Consider the following 14626-nt stretch of genomic DNA (forward strand, 5'->3'; position numbering starts at 1 on the left):
TATTCAACCACAATTATGGTTAGAGATGGGCTAACTCAAGTGTCTGACATGCCTTTGATGCGTTACACATGATGCATTCATCCAACGTTCATTTCATAACATCCGCAGATGCTGTTTGATTTCCAGGAAACGACTCTAACAGTAAAGTCACGAGTTATATCCACTTTATTAGGAATCACTCAGTGTCCAAAAACACCAGAAACAAACACAAGAACCCCCAAAGTAAAGACACACCGTGAGCACAGGGGGCCGGGGGACGAGCAGAAGACCGCGCTCGGTGGTCTCAGAGGTAAGGTAGGTGTGTGTGTGTGGGGCACCTGAGCGCGGAGGTGGGAGGGTTTAAATCTAAACTCTTTAAGAAACAGGAAGAGTGACGCAGGGCGGGCTGCATATAAATAGGGAGTCTGCGTGTGCGCGTTCACCTTTGGGTGTATCCCTCTAACAGCAGCAGGTACTGCCGCGTCTCCTCCGTGTCTCTCTCTGCTGGGAACACTTGAACCGTCCGGATGGATCCGCTCTCCCTGAAGTCGCTCCTGCTCCTGCTGCCGCTGCTCGGTGAGAGGATGAAGCTCCGAGCGCTCCGTGCGCTCCGCTGCTTCATGAGCTTTTCGTAGTTTTTACTTATTATTATTATTATTATTATTATTATTGTCTAATGTGTTCCTTGCAGGATGCTGTGTGGGGCAGGGCATTCTGCCCGCAGGTCCCGTGTCTGCACTTGTGGGGGGAAATGTCACCCTGAAACCTCTGATTAGTTCCCCGCCCAGCGTCATAACCTGGGCTTTCAATGGCCCAAATGGTGTGGCTACATTTGTTGGTGGAACTGTGACCGTGGAAGACGCTTACACGGGGAGAGCTTCGCTTAACTCTACCGACGGCTCCTTGACCCTTTCCGCCCTGACGCCTGGGGACAGTGGGGACTATAGCGTCAATGTGATAACAACCAGAGCTCGATTTGGAGAGACTAAACTTCTGGTGGTCGGTGAGTAGTAATGTGTGCCATACCTGTACTGTTACCTGCAGAGGCGGGGCTTCAGATAAATGGAAGCGTCGTGTGAGACTGCGGCAGAGCCGAGCTGATCACAGGGCGATTAGTAAATACAGAAAGTGTCTAGTTTGGGGCTTATAACGTACCCACGGGACAGCTGCCCGTATAATGCCCACTTTTTAAAATGGAGTTTAGCCGTGAGCCACGCCTGCTTATCCCTACAGTCTTAGAGAGCGAGCTATGCGATGTTTAGAAGCCGAACAGTTTATCCAGACCTTTGAGGGCCACCTGTTGGAGGAGGAAAAATCTTTGCGCCTGTGCGCTAGCGGCTCCGCAACTCTGTTCATTTCAAATAACCAGCAGTGTGTAAGGGCGTGGCTCGTGACACTGCACATTCCAGTCAGTGTGGCCGTGTGTACTCAGCTTTGTGGGGCCAAAATGTGATTTGAGTGTCAGGGTTACAGTTTAGGCTGGGTTAGGCCCAGGGTTAGGGTCAGGGGCTGGGGAGAGCATTATGTCAGGTAGATGTCCCACAAGGATATAAATACACACCCGTGTGTGTGTGTGTGTGTGTGTGTGTGTGTGTCAGCTCTGATGTTCTGACCTCACATTAAAAACCAGATGTGTCCTTCAGCAGCTGCATGAAACCCAAAACGCTGCTGGTGTTGCTTTGCAGCTGCTGGATTGTGTCCGTGATAATAAGCAGAGTGTGTGGTGCACAGACAGTGTGAATATGGATGTGCTGGATGCTTGATGTTCTCCTCGTGGCTGGAGCTCTTTTCTGAGTCCTCGTTATGGTTTGTTCTTCAGGAAAAGGTCACAGGTGAAAAGCTGCTGCTTTGGAGGTGGGTTACAAAGCAGCTTGCAGGTGCAGCAGCAGCTGTGGGCTGGCTTAGAGCTTGGCTTCATACTGATCTGTGAGCTAGACTGTAAAGTAGCAGCATCATTAGGTGATGTGAGCTGGCTGTAACTATGACAAACCTCCAACAGGAACATCCTGCCACTCAGCCTGCCAGCATGCCTACAGGCTCTTATTTTGGAGGTCACGTTAGAGAAGACTAACTTGATTGCTGTTACTGGGACATAAAAGCTGCATGTGTAGAATCACCAGTGAAATCAGAGAAACACAAACAGCTTCCTTCATGTTAGCTGTGCCCTCATGTCTCTCTGTCTCCTGTACCTCTGGTGACCAATAATACTCTAGTTATTATGGATCTATATCATGTGCTGGTTTAGTTGCCTGATAAAATCAGTAAAGCAGTTTCTGGAGTAATTACACAAATTCAAATATCCACACCCACTGACTCTCTTTGCACCAGAGTGGATCTTTAATGTTCCTGTGGATCAGTCAGCTTATCTGTTATCAGCCAAGCTATCCTAGAACAGTAATCTCAAAGTAGCGATGGTGTGAAGCTCCTGAAGGCCGACTGGTTTCCACTCCTTTGCGTTCCCACACACCCACTGTTGCTTAATCACCAGTGAACAGTAGCTCCAGGATTACTGCAAACAAGTCGAGCCGGTTGCTTCTGTTTCTCTTTCGTCTTTATCACGATTTCAGAGCACAATTGTATGAAGAGAAGCCGGCCTGCGCCGCTGGCTGCTCATTTGTAGTAGGATTTCAAAAATAAAGATGCTGATTAATTTTAATCTGTGGAAATATTCGCCTTAACACACCCTGACACAGTCCCAAACTAGTGCAAGGCCTGAGCAGGCTCGACCCAATCAAACCTGTGTCCTTCACAACCAATTAGAAAAGGAAGTAATGTTTTATGTTTGTCCTCTGAGTCTGCCTCCCCTCTCTGAGAGCCAAAGGCAGCAGGCAGTGCTAGTAGACCTCGCTGAGATCCCCAACCTGCTCTAACTCGCACACAGAGGCTGCTTTAACTCTGCTCAGCTTTTATGGCGATGCTTACTTGGTTAGTCATCATCTACAAACGAGGAGGTGATGCAAACGTTGGCCTTAAACCAACAATCCAGCAGTGCTTAATCTGCTTCTGCACAGTCAAGCTAACCGTCCATAAGGCCCTCATTCAAAGGGGAAACGATGCAGGTGTGTGTGTTTAGTTCATTTCTGCCAGACAAAAAGGTGTGGAGTATTAAGAGAAACTGATGGTAGGACAAAATGTAAAATAACAATTCATTCTTGGAAGCTGCGAGGAGAAAAATCCTTAAAAAATCAGAAAGAACGTTTGTGCTCATGCTGTCCTCTGCTGCTGTGTTGGTTCCTCCCTGCAGAGCCCGTCTCCGATGTGGCCATCAAGTCCAACGTCCCTGATGCCATTGAATACAACAGCACTGTGATTCTTACCTGCAGCGCTATAGGCTCCTCGCTCAGCTTCAAATGGATCAACGGCAGCACGCCCATCGTGGTCGACGGCACGCGCATCACAGAGATAAAGGTCAGTTCAACCCTGATTGTTTCTGCGTTGTTTGATGTGAATCTTTGGGTCGGTGTTTCACTTCTACCTGAGTCATCCTCATTGTTTGTCTTCTGTCCTCGGGTTTGTATCGCAGACGAACTCGTCCAGCGTGCTGACCATCAAAAATGTTCTGAGGACGGACCTGGTGGGTCCGATCTACTGCACAGCATCTAACTCGCTGACAACGAAATCTACCACCACCCCTTTCAACCTCACCGTCTACTGTAAGTACTGCAGCCGGACTGCATGACACCGTTCAGAGCACAATACCAGAGGCTTTTAGTCTGGGTGTTACTCGGCAGACATGCAGCAAACGCAACAGGAAGTGTAGCAGAGAATCCGCCGAGTTTCTGCAGATGTGGAAGCACGGCTGAGGTTGCATCCTCGCAGCAGACGGCTTCAGCTGCTCAGCCCCGTCAGGTCTGTGCTCAGCTCTTAGAAAGCTGGAAGCTGGCCGTGGAAGTCAGCGAGCGTTGGACGTGTAAGGAGGTGTTTTTGTCCCCAGAGGGGGAAACTGGAACTGTAATACACACCTGCTGTTCCACAAAAACTGCAGTTTTCTTGGAAAGACGTCCTCGGCTGCTGACGTGTCGTGACATGAAAGCCGTGGGCTTATTTTCCCGCTCATCGCGTGACCTCCCGTCTATCACCGACCTCGCATCAGAACACAGATTAACACAAATTCTAGTTTGGCAGATTGCCACAAAAGTCCCGACTGCAGTTTTCTGAAAGATGAGCCGTCGTCATTTAACGACTGCGCGCTCATCACCGCCCTGGAGCAGATATCTAATGGCAGACTGCGTTGTGATTACAAACAGGAATTGGTTGCAAAGCTGGCTTTACATTTTAAAAGATATAATGCAGCAGCAGCAGCAACATCAGTGGACTCGCACAGCAGCAGCTCCTCCCTTTAGCACGAGTGAAAACACATAAAGGAGCGTTTAATGGATAAGAAGCAGGTTCCATTCCTATTTTCCTCTTTCAAAGTAATCAAAAGCACTTTGGGAACCTTCAGCCCTCAGAACTCCTACTAATAATAAAACGCCACATTTAAACGTATCATTTAGTACAGGGGGAGGAGCTACAGAGAACGTGCCTTACCACTGTGGAGTCCATGCAACTGTGGCTGGGAACCCCCACACATGCAACATGTTTACTAGTGGTGTCCCACTGATTAGTGCCCCTCTGTAAGAGTGACATGTGGAACCTTAGTATTACACAAATTCCATTTAAATAATAACAAATCAAATATATGCAGTGCTGTTTATCTCAGCTACACGTGCAAACACTCGCTGCCCTCACATTTGTGTTTCCTAAAGAGCGAGCTCAGCTGTGAGGGGGACCTGCTGTTTCAGGGCTCTCTGATGCATACTCTTAATGCTGGCATGTTTCGTGACACCTGCATATTTAGCATTCCTGTACAGGTATTTCCTGTCAGCTGTGGCAGTTGGACAGTTAGCCCGGTCTTTACTCTTACATTGTTTGTAGCGTTGCACCTGAATGAGCGAATGAGCTCCACACCTGCCGCACAACAAAGGTCAAACATGAGTCAGGCCCGGTCGGTCCTTCACACCCCGGCATTTAAAGTCCTCAGTAAGCACAGAGGTGTCACTGCTGGGTGAGACGTGACCATTGCTACTCACACACGCAGGCATGTGTGTGTTTGTGTGTTTGCACGGCGCGCCCTCTCAGTCTGTACTAACCACACTGTGTACACACTTCCACTCCTGCATGACTAACCTGAGAGGCAGTGAAAAGCCACAGCGACCGCTGCTGAGCTCTGTTATTAATTAATATGAAGCTGACGGCTTCATCGGGTCTGGAAGGAACTCCCAGTTAGCCACGGGGGCGAAATCTGTTTCTCTACAAGCCTGGAAAAGCTGTTCTTGTAGAGCTGGAGTCACAACGAGCAAATATATGCTGGACTGTGTTGACTGTGGTGTTTTAAAGGAGAACAATCAACCATATAGTTTGTTCTAAAGCAGTAGTTTGTCTCAGGCCTGGACGGCTGTGCTTGATTTGTTAGCTCGTTATTCCTGCAGGTCTACAAAGCGATGAAGATGAAGTGAGATGAGTTTTACTGGTGGGGAAAAGATAACTCCATTCATAATCTCTGAACACTAATTATCAAACAATAAGGGAAAGTAAGTAAAAGGGAATTATTGCAGTCATTATGTATTAATGTCACATGAAAGGATGTAGTCACTGACTCCACCCATCACGTTTCTGCTGCTGCCATCTTGGCGATTAGAGCTGCTGGTTTGTCAGTTGGTTTAATGATGAAGTACAAACTGTTTACAGTCATGTTGCACTCCCCCTCTCCACAGACGGACCTGATGATGTCACCATCACGCCTGCAAATCCACCCAAGTTCATCCAGGCTGGTTCCACGTTCAACCTGACCTGCTCGGCCAGCTCCCTGCCGCCCGCCTCCTTCACGTGGTACTATAACGGGATGAGGATCGAGACTTCCAGCTCCGTCCTCACTCTGGATATGATCAAAGGGTACACGAAGGCGGCTAACTACACCTGTCGGGCTGAAAATCCCAAGAGCAAACGCAGCGTCCCTTCCCCGGCTGTTTCCTTCACCATTATGGGTGAGTGGTGTGGCTGAGTGGGGTCATTGTAGAGTTACTACAGGTCCAGGAGGAAGTCTGGCTGTCATTATCTGCACAATGTTATGTTTTATTTATATAAAAAAAAAAAACACCCAGCACGCCCCTGCGGGCGGTTTATCCTTCAAGCTCGGGTCCTCTACCAGAGGCCTGGGAGCTGAGGGTCCTGCGCAGTATCTTAGCTGTTCCCAGTATATAGTATATATATCTTTATATATATTCTATATATATATTATATAGATATATATATATATATATATATATATATATATATATATATATATATATATATCTCATAGTTAGTGGTGTCTGTCAGGTTGGCATTCATATGTAACACAGAGTTTATTGAGTATCCAGGAACATAAAAGCCGGTCAGGCAGACTGAAGGACTCCTGCTCTTTTCTCTGTCCGAGGCTTTTAAATGATGAGTCATAACAAGTGCTCGTGACCTTCGTCACAGTTTTCACCTGTGAGGTGTTGAAACGTTGTGCTAACAGACAATGTCACTCGTCTGTCATTACAGCCCAGGACTCGTTTTCTTCATGTTTTTCAAAGATGTTGTTTTAAAGCAGGCTGTGCTGTGGGGCTGGCAGACCTGTGAGAAACCTGCTGGGTTGGAGGCCGGTTTCATGTTTGTGACCTGAGGAGTTTCTCTTTGTCTTTGTTGATGACGGAGGGGAGTTCGCCTGAACAGAGAAAACAACGTGTCATTCTTTTGGCTTCTCGCGGGCTGAAACGATAAACTGTAGCCTAAAGCGTAAAAATCACAAACGTTATAGCAGCTGCAGGCCACGCTTGTGTTATTCAATTATGAATCTAATGATTTTAATCAGAAATGCTTTAGTGAATTAAAAATGGACATCATTGATTATAAGCCTTCAAATCATAGACAAGCCCCCAAATGATCATAAAATGACTCAAGATTACTGAGACGATGAAACTAACATAACAGAAACACCTGAGAGGGCTGATGGCAGGCCGATGGAAAAGAGGCGGAGCCTGTTGGTGCTCTTATCAGTGGAAAGCAAACGGTAAAGAGAGCCTGAACTACAAGAGAGAGAATGAAAGGTTAGCCCCGTTCTTCTCCCTCAGTTGGATGTTTCTTCTTCCCTTACTTTGGGATCATGTCAGTTTGAGTACACGGAGTTCAAAGTTTTAGAATTCCTACAATTATGCTAATTTTTAATAGCTTTAAATGTCCGAGTTAAGGATTCAAGCATCAGGTTTCTTAGTTTGTCGAAGCCTCCAACCTCCACAGAGGTCACGATGCTCACAAAACAGACTTTAATTGGCTGCCGCAGCCGTCGTGTACCGCCCGATCACAGGACAACCTACCTGGAGGTGTGGAGTGAGAACGTGTTTGTTTAGCAGGCGACGTGGCTCTAATCAGAAACCCTGTGCAGTTGCATTGTGGGACGTGTTGGATCCAGCTTGCCGCTCACTGGTTCATGAGGTTTTGGCATTCACCATCAGCGTCTTTTGTTTTTGAAATCAGACGTTACTAAGACACGGAGGCAAAGGCATGCTCACGCTGTTGCAGCATGTCAGTCAAAGGCCTGCCACGCCCTGACTCTATTGTCTGTTTCTGCTGAAGGAGACCGTAAGTTAGAAAATGAACATCATGTTGTTACCGGTAAGACTTCAAACTCGCTCCTAAGACAGAAGCATCTCAGGAATTTGCTCTGCTGAGGTTGTAAATCAGGCGCAGAGTGGGGTCATTTTGTCAGACATGCTCACACCTGGACTATCCTGACTGTATTTACAGTCCTTACTGCACTTTGGATCACTTCTTTATGTATCTTTAATAATTGATGTAATATGTGCCAGAAAATAGAATGATCACAATAAAATCAGAATAATAAACACAGGAAGACCGTTATCATCCTTGTGTCTCCCTTTAATTTTCCTAGAGGGAATCTCGAGTGTTGAAATCATCGGTCCGACTGGTGTCCTCATCGCCAGCAACAGCACGGCAAACCTCAGCTGCCAGGCGACGGGGGGCACCGTGGGGGACGTAGACTGGCTGAAAGATGGTAAACCTCTTGGGCCTTCCAGCCCTCGTGTGGTTTTTGCCGCTGATGAAAGTTCTATACTGATCAGCCCGCTGCAGAAGGACGACAACGGAAGGTTCACCTGTCGGGTCAGCAACGCCGTCAGCAGCAAAGAAGCCCACTACAACATGCAGGTCGTCTGTAAGTGTTTGCTTTGCTGAGATACTCGAACATGTGTGTGGGGCTGTATGCATTCATGTGCCTGTGTTTGACACAGTGTCAGTCAGACAGTAGAGGTCCTGCACACGCCTCACTCGCTGTCCCATCCACGGCAGGTATAAATATCAGACAGTAAGCTCAGCTCCAGCAACAAAGACGTGCCATTTTTAAATTCACTGTCATTATTTCCAAAGAATATCGTGATGTAATACCTTGGACTGTGTTCTTTCACTATCCGGTGCTTAATTTAAGAGTCTTCTGTCAGTAACCTTCCAGTTTCTGTGTATCGAGAGCATATGTTTCTAATCAGGTGGTACCACCTTTAATTACACCTGCAAAAGGCTTTTTACATGAGACAACTGAAAAATGTTCCTGAATCAGAAGTGAGGTTTGCTCATAACCAATGTTCCCTCTAAGCTGCGCGCGTGCGCAATTGCGCACTGCTGGCACGGCCTCCGCACAGAAAATCTGCACTGCGCACAAAAAAACATCTAACCTGAATTGAAATTAACATTAAAACTTTAACAATCCTGTTCTGCAGTGTGAGTCAGTGACTGGCTGCTCCCGTATGGGATCAGAACGATGCCACCGTATCCCATAGTCCAGCCAATGATGCGATTCACATTCGTATATAAGCAGCTAATCCACGTTGCTGACAGGCTATGACAGCGTCCTTATGTGCCGACACCGGTGTTTTAGCAAAGCGGCTGATGTGGAGTGAAGCCACGTTAATGACAGCGTGTACAACCATTGGAGATGTGAGCAGGACAGATGGAACAACTGACGGACAAAGTGTGGACTTTATACCAGTTTTTAAATTGTGTTGATCGGCCACGTAAAACCAGAGTTATGATAAAAATATCTGCAATGTTTGTTTTCTTCCTGAATACTGTCGTTGTTTATATTTACTGCAGGAAGAAACGGTGAAAACGGCGTTTTATAAGGAAAACGCTCGAAAGCCTGTGAGCAAAAACAAACCCCACCCCCCACCTTTCCTATTCGTCCAAAAAAGTACCATGTCAACCAATCAAAAACTGATATGGCAACATGGCATCTAGTTGTTAAGAAACGGGGGGAAGTTTTAGGAGTGACGGCGTGTTTGAGATGTGAGAGATTTGCGACGTTTAGCGCAAATCTTGTGTAGTTAGCGTGTAGTTAGTGTGTAGTGTAGTCAGTAGTGTTGTTGTGTGTGTCAGAACAATGAGGCGACTGCTGAGTGTTACAGGTGTTACAGCAGTGATACATCTGCTGCTGTCAGGCCTGCAGGTATCAGGCTGTTGTTCTCCTTCATCTCATAGTGGACAGAAATAATTTGTGTGGCATCAGATTTGATGCAGAACAGCTGATTGTTCTGTAAATGGTTTGAAATGTTTATTTAAAAACACCTTGGCTGCATTTTTAGGTAAACAGCTGCAAAAACTCAGTTACTTTTTTGAAGAAGTAACTATATAATTAATTACCCAACATTGGTCATTATATACTGTGTTTTGCTGACAGAGTTACAGACTCTCTCCCAGACCACAGACTCAGACTCATAATACAAGTCAGAGCTTTATAAATAAAAAAAAGAAAGTTGTGTTTTCAAAATTGGAGTTGAAGTTATTTTTCCTTCCAATAGTGTTAACATGCTGCAGGTCATGAACAAGGTTTTTTTACATTTTCATTGTAAGTGGGCTAAAGCAGTTAATTAAAAGTAATCTAACATAAATGTAAATGCTGTGATTTGATTATTTTAATAAACATGTGACTTGGATGGATTGGATGCCGGCGTGACCACAGTGCACACGTCTGCTGTTGCTCACAGTGGTACCGCTCAGGGAGTTTGTGTGTTCGCTCAGACATGAAACATTAGAGGGAACATTGCTCATAACTGAAGTTTACGGCATTTGGATCGTTTTTAACCTCAGGTTCTCTTTGTTTGTGTCGCCTCCTTTCTGATCCTGTTACACTACACAGCTACTGAGGTCACACATCCTGGTTTTAAGTAGAAACATCAGAGTTCACACAACAGTTTCCTTTTTCACTACCAGTGCGTAATATTTCATGGATGGTTACGCTCTCAGCTGTCAGCTGATGGTCATCAGTAAAGAGTCAGAGTAACGACCGACGTGCTAATAATTAAGTTCGCTGTAAAGACAAGTTCGTGATTATGAATCATGGAGAAAAATAACTTATCTTGGGTTTTACTTCTGTCATATCCAGGCTCTTATTTTGACACATTTTTCACCTAAATCCAAACGATAAACCGGCTGGTGTTGTCATGTTGTGTCCAGATGGTCCTGAACAACCGACTATAACGGCTAGGAAAGCCGTGGAAGTCAATCAGCGAGTGGAGCTCACCTGCTCCGCTACATCTGTTCCTCCTGCCAACTACACCTGGAAGTTAAACGGCACTGCAACTACAACCACAGCGGCAGTGTTCATTATTGCGAGTGCAACATACAAAGACGCTGGAATGTACACATGTGAGGCACACAACATCATCACCAGCAAGACCACCTCCACCAGCCACAACCTGTCTGTCCGAGGTGAGCGCCGTCATGCAGCCCAGACTGATCATTCAATGAATATACAGACTTCACTGCCTCAGCGCTGCACAGCCTGCAGGGACAGCCTGAAGTTTTGCACTCCTCTTAAATTCTTACAGGCGTGAACGTTTATGTTTGTATATTTGTTTTTTCAACCAATGAGGAAGCACCAGGTCAGAGTTTACTGCCGGCACGTGACGTCCACGTCTGTTTGAAGCTCTGACATCATCTCAGAGCTTCAAAGAAACCCAACCAGTTCATGTCGTTTGCATATGGCATGAACCCAAGTTTAAGTTTTAATGCTGGCAAAGTATGGCAAGTGCAACTCTTCAGGTCATTACAGACGCCTAAAAGCGTCAACCAAGTTCTTCTACGTAAGGCCAGCTGTATTTTAATCATCACTAATTATTGTTGTTAGATATAATTCAGGATTTACGTGTTCGAGCTTAATATGCTCAAACAAAATAAACAGGTTTTCCTTCATTTTCTAAAAGACGTGATCATTAAGGTACATAATGTGTGACTCACATTTTCAGGTTGTGAGAAAACAAAACTGCACCCTGAGTAAAGCTTGTAGGCAAAGTTGGGAACTACAGATGCACAATAAGCTAATGTTAGGCGATGTTAAGCTAATGCTAGCTTCAGCTGAGGGTGACACAGTCCGGCTTCGACTGGTCGAGGAGTTTTGTGCAGAAAAGGCTTCTTCCTGTCTTTGCCTTTCACAATAAGGGTCCTATATATATATATATATATATATATATATATATATATATATATATATATATATATATATATATATATATATATATATATATATATATATATATATATATATATATATATATATAAGCGGTGTACAGCAGATTAAAAAATATTCCTAGTTGCATATTTTCTTACCATATAAACGTCATAATCCACAAACAAAAAAATACCAAAATAACATCGCGTCCCGTTACTATGAAAAAGAACTGAATCAGCTCCATTGTTTATTTGTGAGCAATCTAACGGAGTGACACGGACGGGCCAGTGTGACTAACGAGGTGACGCCACCCTGAACCAACCGAACATTATCAGACTGTTTTTAAACTCGTCCTGTTTTCTTCTTCTCTAGTCTCACTTTCAGTTTTGCCAGCTAGCAGCGGGGAGGTGTAGCGGTGCGCCACTTGTTTACTGTTATGTTGGAATGAGGTCTGCGTTTCCGCCTTTATCTTCTGTCCCGTACATTAATCAGAGTTAGAGATCACAGTCACACTGAGTCACGCATACTTAAACACACAGTCACAGAGAATGTCCACACTAAACTACCAATGACTGACTTTACAGGGGAGGGAACGCTGGACGGTCTCTCAGATGGAGCCATTGCTGGAATCGTCATCGCTGTCATCATTGCTGTGGCCCTCGTTGTCGTAGGCGTCTGGTATTACTGCCGACAGAAAGTCCCGTAAGTACTCCTGCTTCCTGATATCTAAAAGGGGCATGCAGGGGGGCACGTCGGTCAGCCAATGGGATGAGGCGTTGGAGCGGCTGAGTCGGAGAGGCACCTTGCTTCGAGGCTGAACCAACCAAACCAACAAAACAGGTCTCACTGTGGCTGAAAATGATAGTAACGTTGGCCTCAAACTGTTTGAACCAGACTGTTTACTCGAGGGTAGTTTCCTGATTTTAACTGGCTGACGAGATATGACTGAGATACTGTTCTTCCTCAACAAACTGGGAAAAACACTTTGTGTGGAGCTGGAAACAGAAAGAAATATCTGTGAGATTCACCACCCGTGGACCCAAAGCAGCTGACAGCTTAAAGCAGTGAAAGAGTGTTTGTGTCGTTCATGGTGACAGTAGCTCATGAGATGTTCTGTTTGCACGGCTGTTGTTTCTTTAGAGCCACAGCAGCGCTCTAATGTGTTGTAACGTGGAGAAGATGGGTGATCACACTGAGTCAGTCTCCAGAGACTCCAGATTCAGAGTCAGCTGCTTATTTTGATTTTTCCCATCAGAGTGCTTCAAATGTCCAAACAGCGTGAGGAACGTTACTCCCCCGCTCCGTGCTTTTCTCCGCTGTGTCTCCCACTCCATGACCTCCCAGGAAACTTCATTCCTCTCATGCCTCGGCGTATTGAAACATGTTCCCAGATGTACCCTACTCAGATATTAAAGAGCCGCCGCGCCCTTCGGCACCATTTCAAAAGTAACTGTCACCTTTGCACAAGCCGGCCGCAGCCGCTGTTTCTTAGACGATAGTTTGGGAGCAGCGCCTCCACCGGTAAGATGGAGGTAAAGACTAGAAAGAACATTAGAGTTCTGCAGCACGGTCGTATCTTTAGGAACACTTTATAACAGACTATCATCGGGGAAACGCTTCCCTGTTGCAAACAATCAGGTCTGCAGACACAAATATGTTAAACGGTGCTACAGTCGAAGTCACGGCACGCTCTTCCAAAGCAGAGCGAGTGATGCAATCGCATCACATTTTGACACACAGCAGGAAGCTGCGCTGCTGAAACAAAGAACAGTCTGATGAGTCACAGACGCAGCCTCCAGCATGCAAACACTCACATTATTCACTGCAGCCAAACCAAGCAACGCAACACAGGAAGTTACCTTTGGAAATGTGTGTGTGTGTGTGGGGGGGGGTACCTGAAGTTCCAAGGAAGTGAATGAATGAACAGGTATGAAGTGTGTCTGCAGGAATCTCACAAACACGAAAGCAGCAGAATTACCTGGTGGGGGACGTTGTTCTCATCCACCTGCAGGCGGCTGGAAGCCCGTTTGTCTCTGCGGACGCAAGCACAGTCTTCTTAACAGACCGCTGTCATGTGACTCCTCGGGACCTCTTGATGTCTCGGGTAGAGGGGCGTGCACCTGCAGGTCCTCGGGTTGACTGACCCCTCCGATGTGGTGACAGGAGGCCTTTGTTCTGTTTTGACTTCCTGTGACGGTGGAGATGTGGATGGATGATTGTCATCCTGGAGCTGGTCACCTTTGTTAGCTCAGCCCTGGTGAAAGAGGCGGAGACGTAAATGAAATGTTAAATATTTAAAGAGGTGATTTCCTGGAAAGGAAAAGCAGTTTTCACAGCGTTTCGTTCTTTAGGAATAAATGTAACAGCAACAAGGTTTTCTCTGAAAGGAATCTGTATTATTATTTCCTCCTACTGATTGGTCAGTGGGAGTCTGTAGCAGGATCTGGGCATGCTCTGAGCTTTCTCTTCCATGCTGTGTGACACCCCGATGGACATGTTGACCTGGTTAAAGAGGGATCATGGTAGAGCGTCTCTATAGGCTCCGGGGCCACCGAGCCGGGCAGGTGGGAGCACGGAGCTGTAGGTGGGACTGTAGCGGTCGGTCAGTGGAAAACAAGAAAGACAGGAAGTAACCGTACGTTCAGACAAACACAGCTATCACACACAGGCATCTTAAACACACACACCCAGAGCGAGCGAGGCAGTGACAGCAGATAAAGACTGGCGATGACAGACGAGTGTGCAAACCCACAAACATGCTGTTTGTGTGCTGCACAGTGTGAGTTTGTTGTACATGTAGTCTCACAGTAATGTTACACTAAGGTACGAGAGTGAAACACAGGTCCTCGAAACATCTCAGTTTTTCCTGCTCCAGGCTCTGGATGATGTCATGGAGAGCTGATATGCCAAATATGGTAATCTCATGAAAACAGCTCTGACTGTGAGCTCAGAAGCCCCGCCCCCACCCCACCTGCAGAACAAGATTGGTCTGAGCTGTGAATCCAGGAATAAACACGAGGAAATGAGCAGAACAGGTCGAGCATCAGTGATGTGTGCTTTTATTTTGTCAGTTCTTGTCACAGTCTGGGGACTACATTACCCACAGTGCAACTTCTAGCCACAGGA

General features: G+C 46.1%; 1 protein-coding gene across 1 annotated transcript; it reads left to right on the forward strand.

Moving 5' to 3' along the window:
- Nucleotides 1-402: 402 nt before the first annotated feature.
- On the forward strand, nt 403-13257 carry LOC120729315 (carcinoembryonic antigen-related cell adhesion molecule 5-like). Its single transcript, XM_040024867.1, has 8 exons — nt 403-555; nt 671-982; nt 3224-3387; nt 3503-3632; nt 5736-6005; nt 7934-8215; nt 10507-10761; nt 12085-13257. Exons 1-8 carry the CDS (start codon nt 507-509, stop codon nt 12204-12206), a joined length of 1584 nt encoding a protein of 527 aa, XP_039880801.1. The 5' UTR covers nt 403-506; the 3' UTR covers nt 12207-13257.
- The last annotated feature ends 1369 nt before the right edge of the window (nt 13258-14626 follow it).

This window comes from Simochromis diagramma, unplaced genomic scaffold (genome assembly GCF_900408965.1).
Source record: "Simochromis diagramma unplaced genomic scaffold, fSimDia1.1 OVJJ01000297.1, whole genome shotgun sequence".
In the NCBI taxonomy this organism is placed as follows: Eukaryota; Metazoa; Chordata; class Actinopteri; order Cichliformes; family Cichlidae; genus Simochromis; species Simochromis diagramma.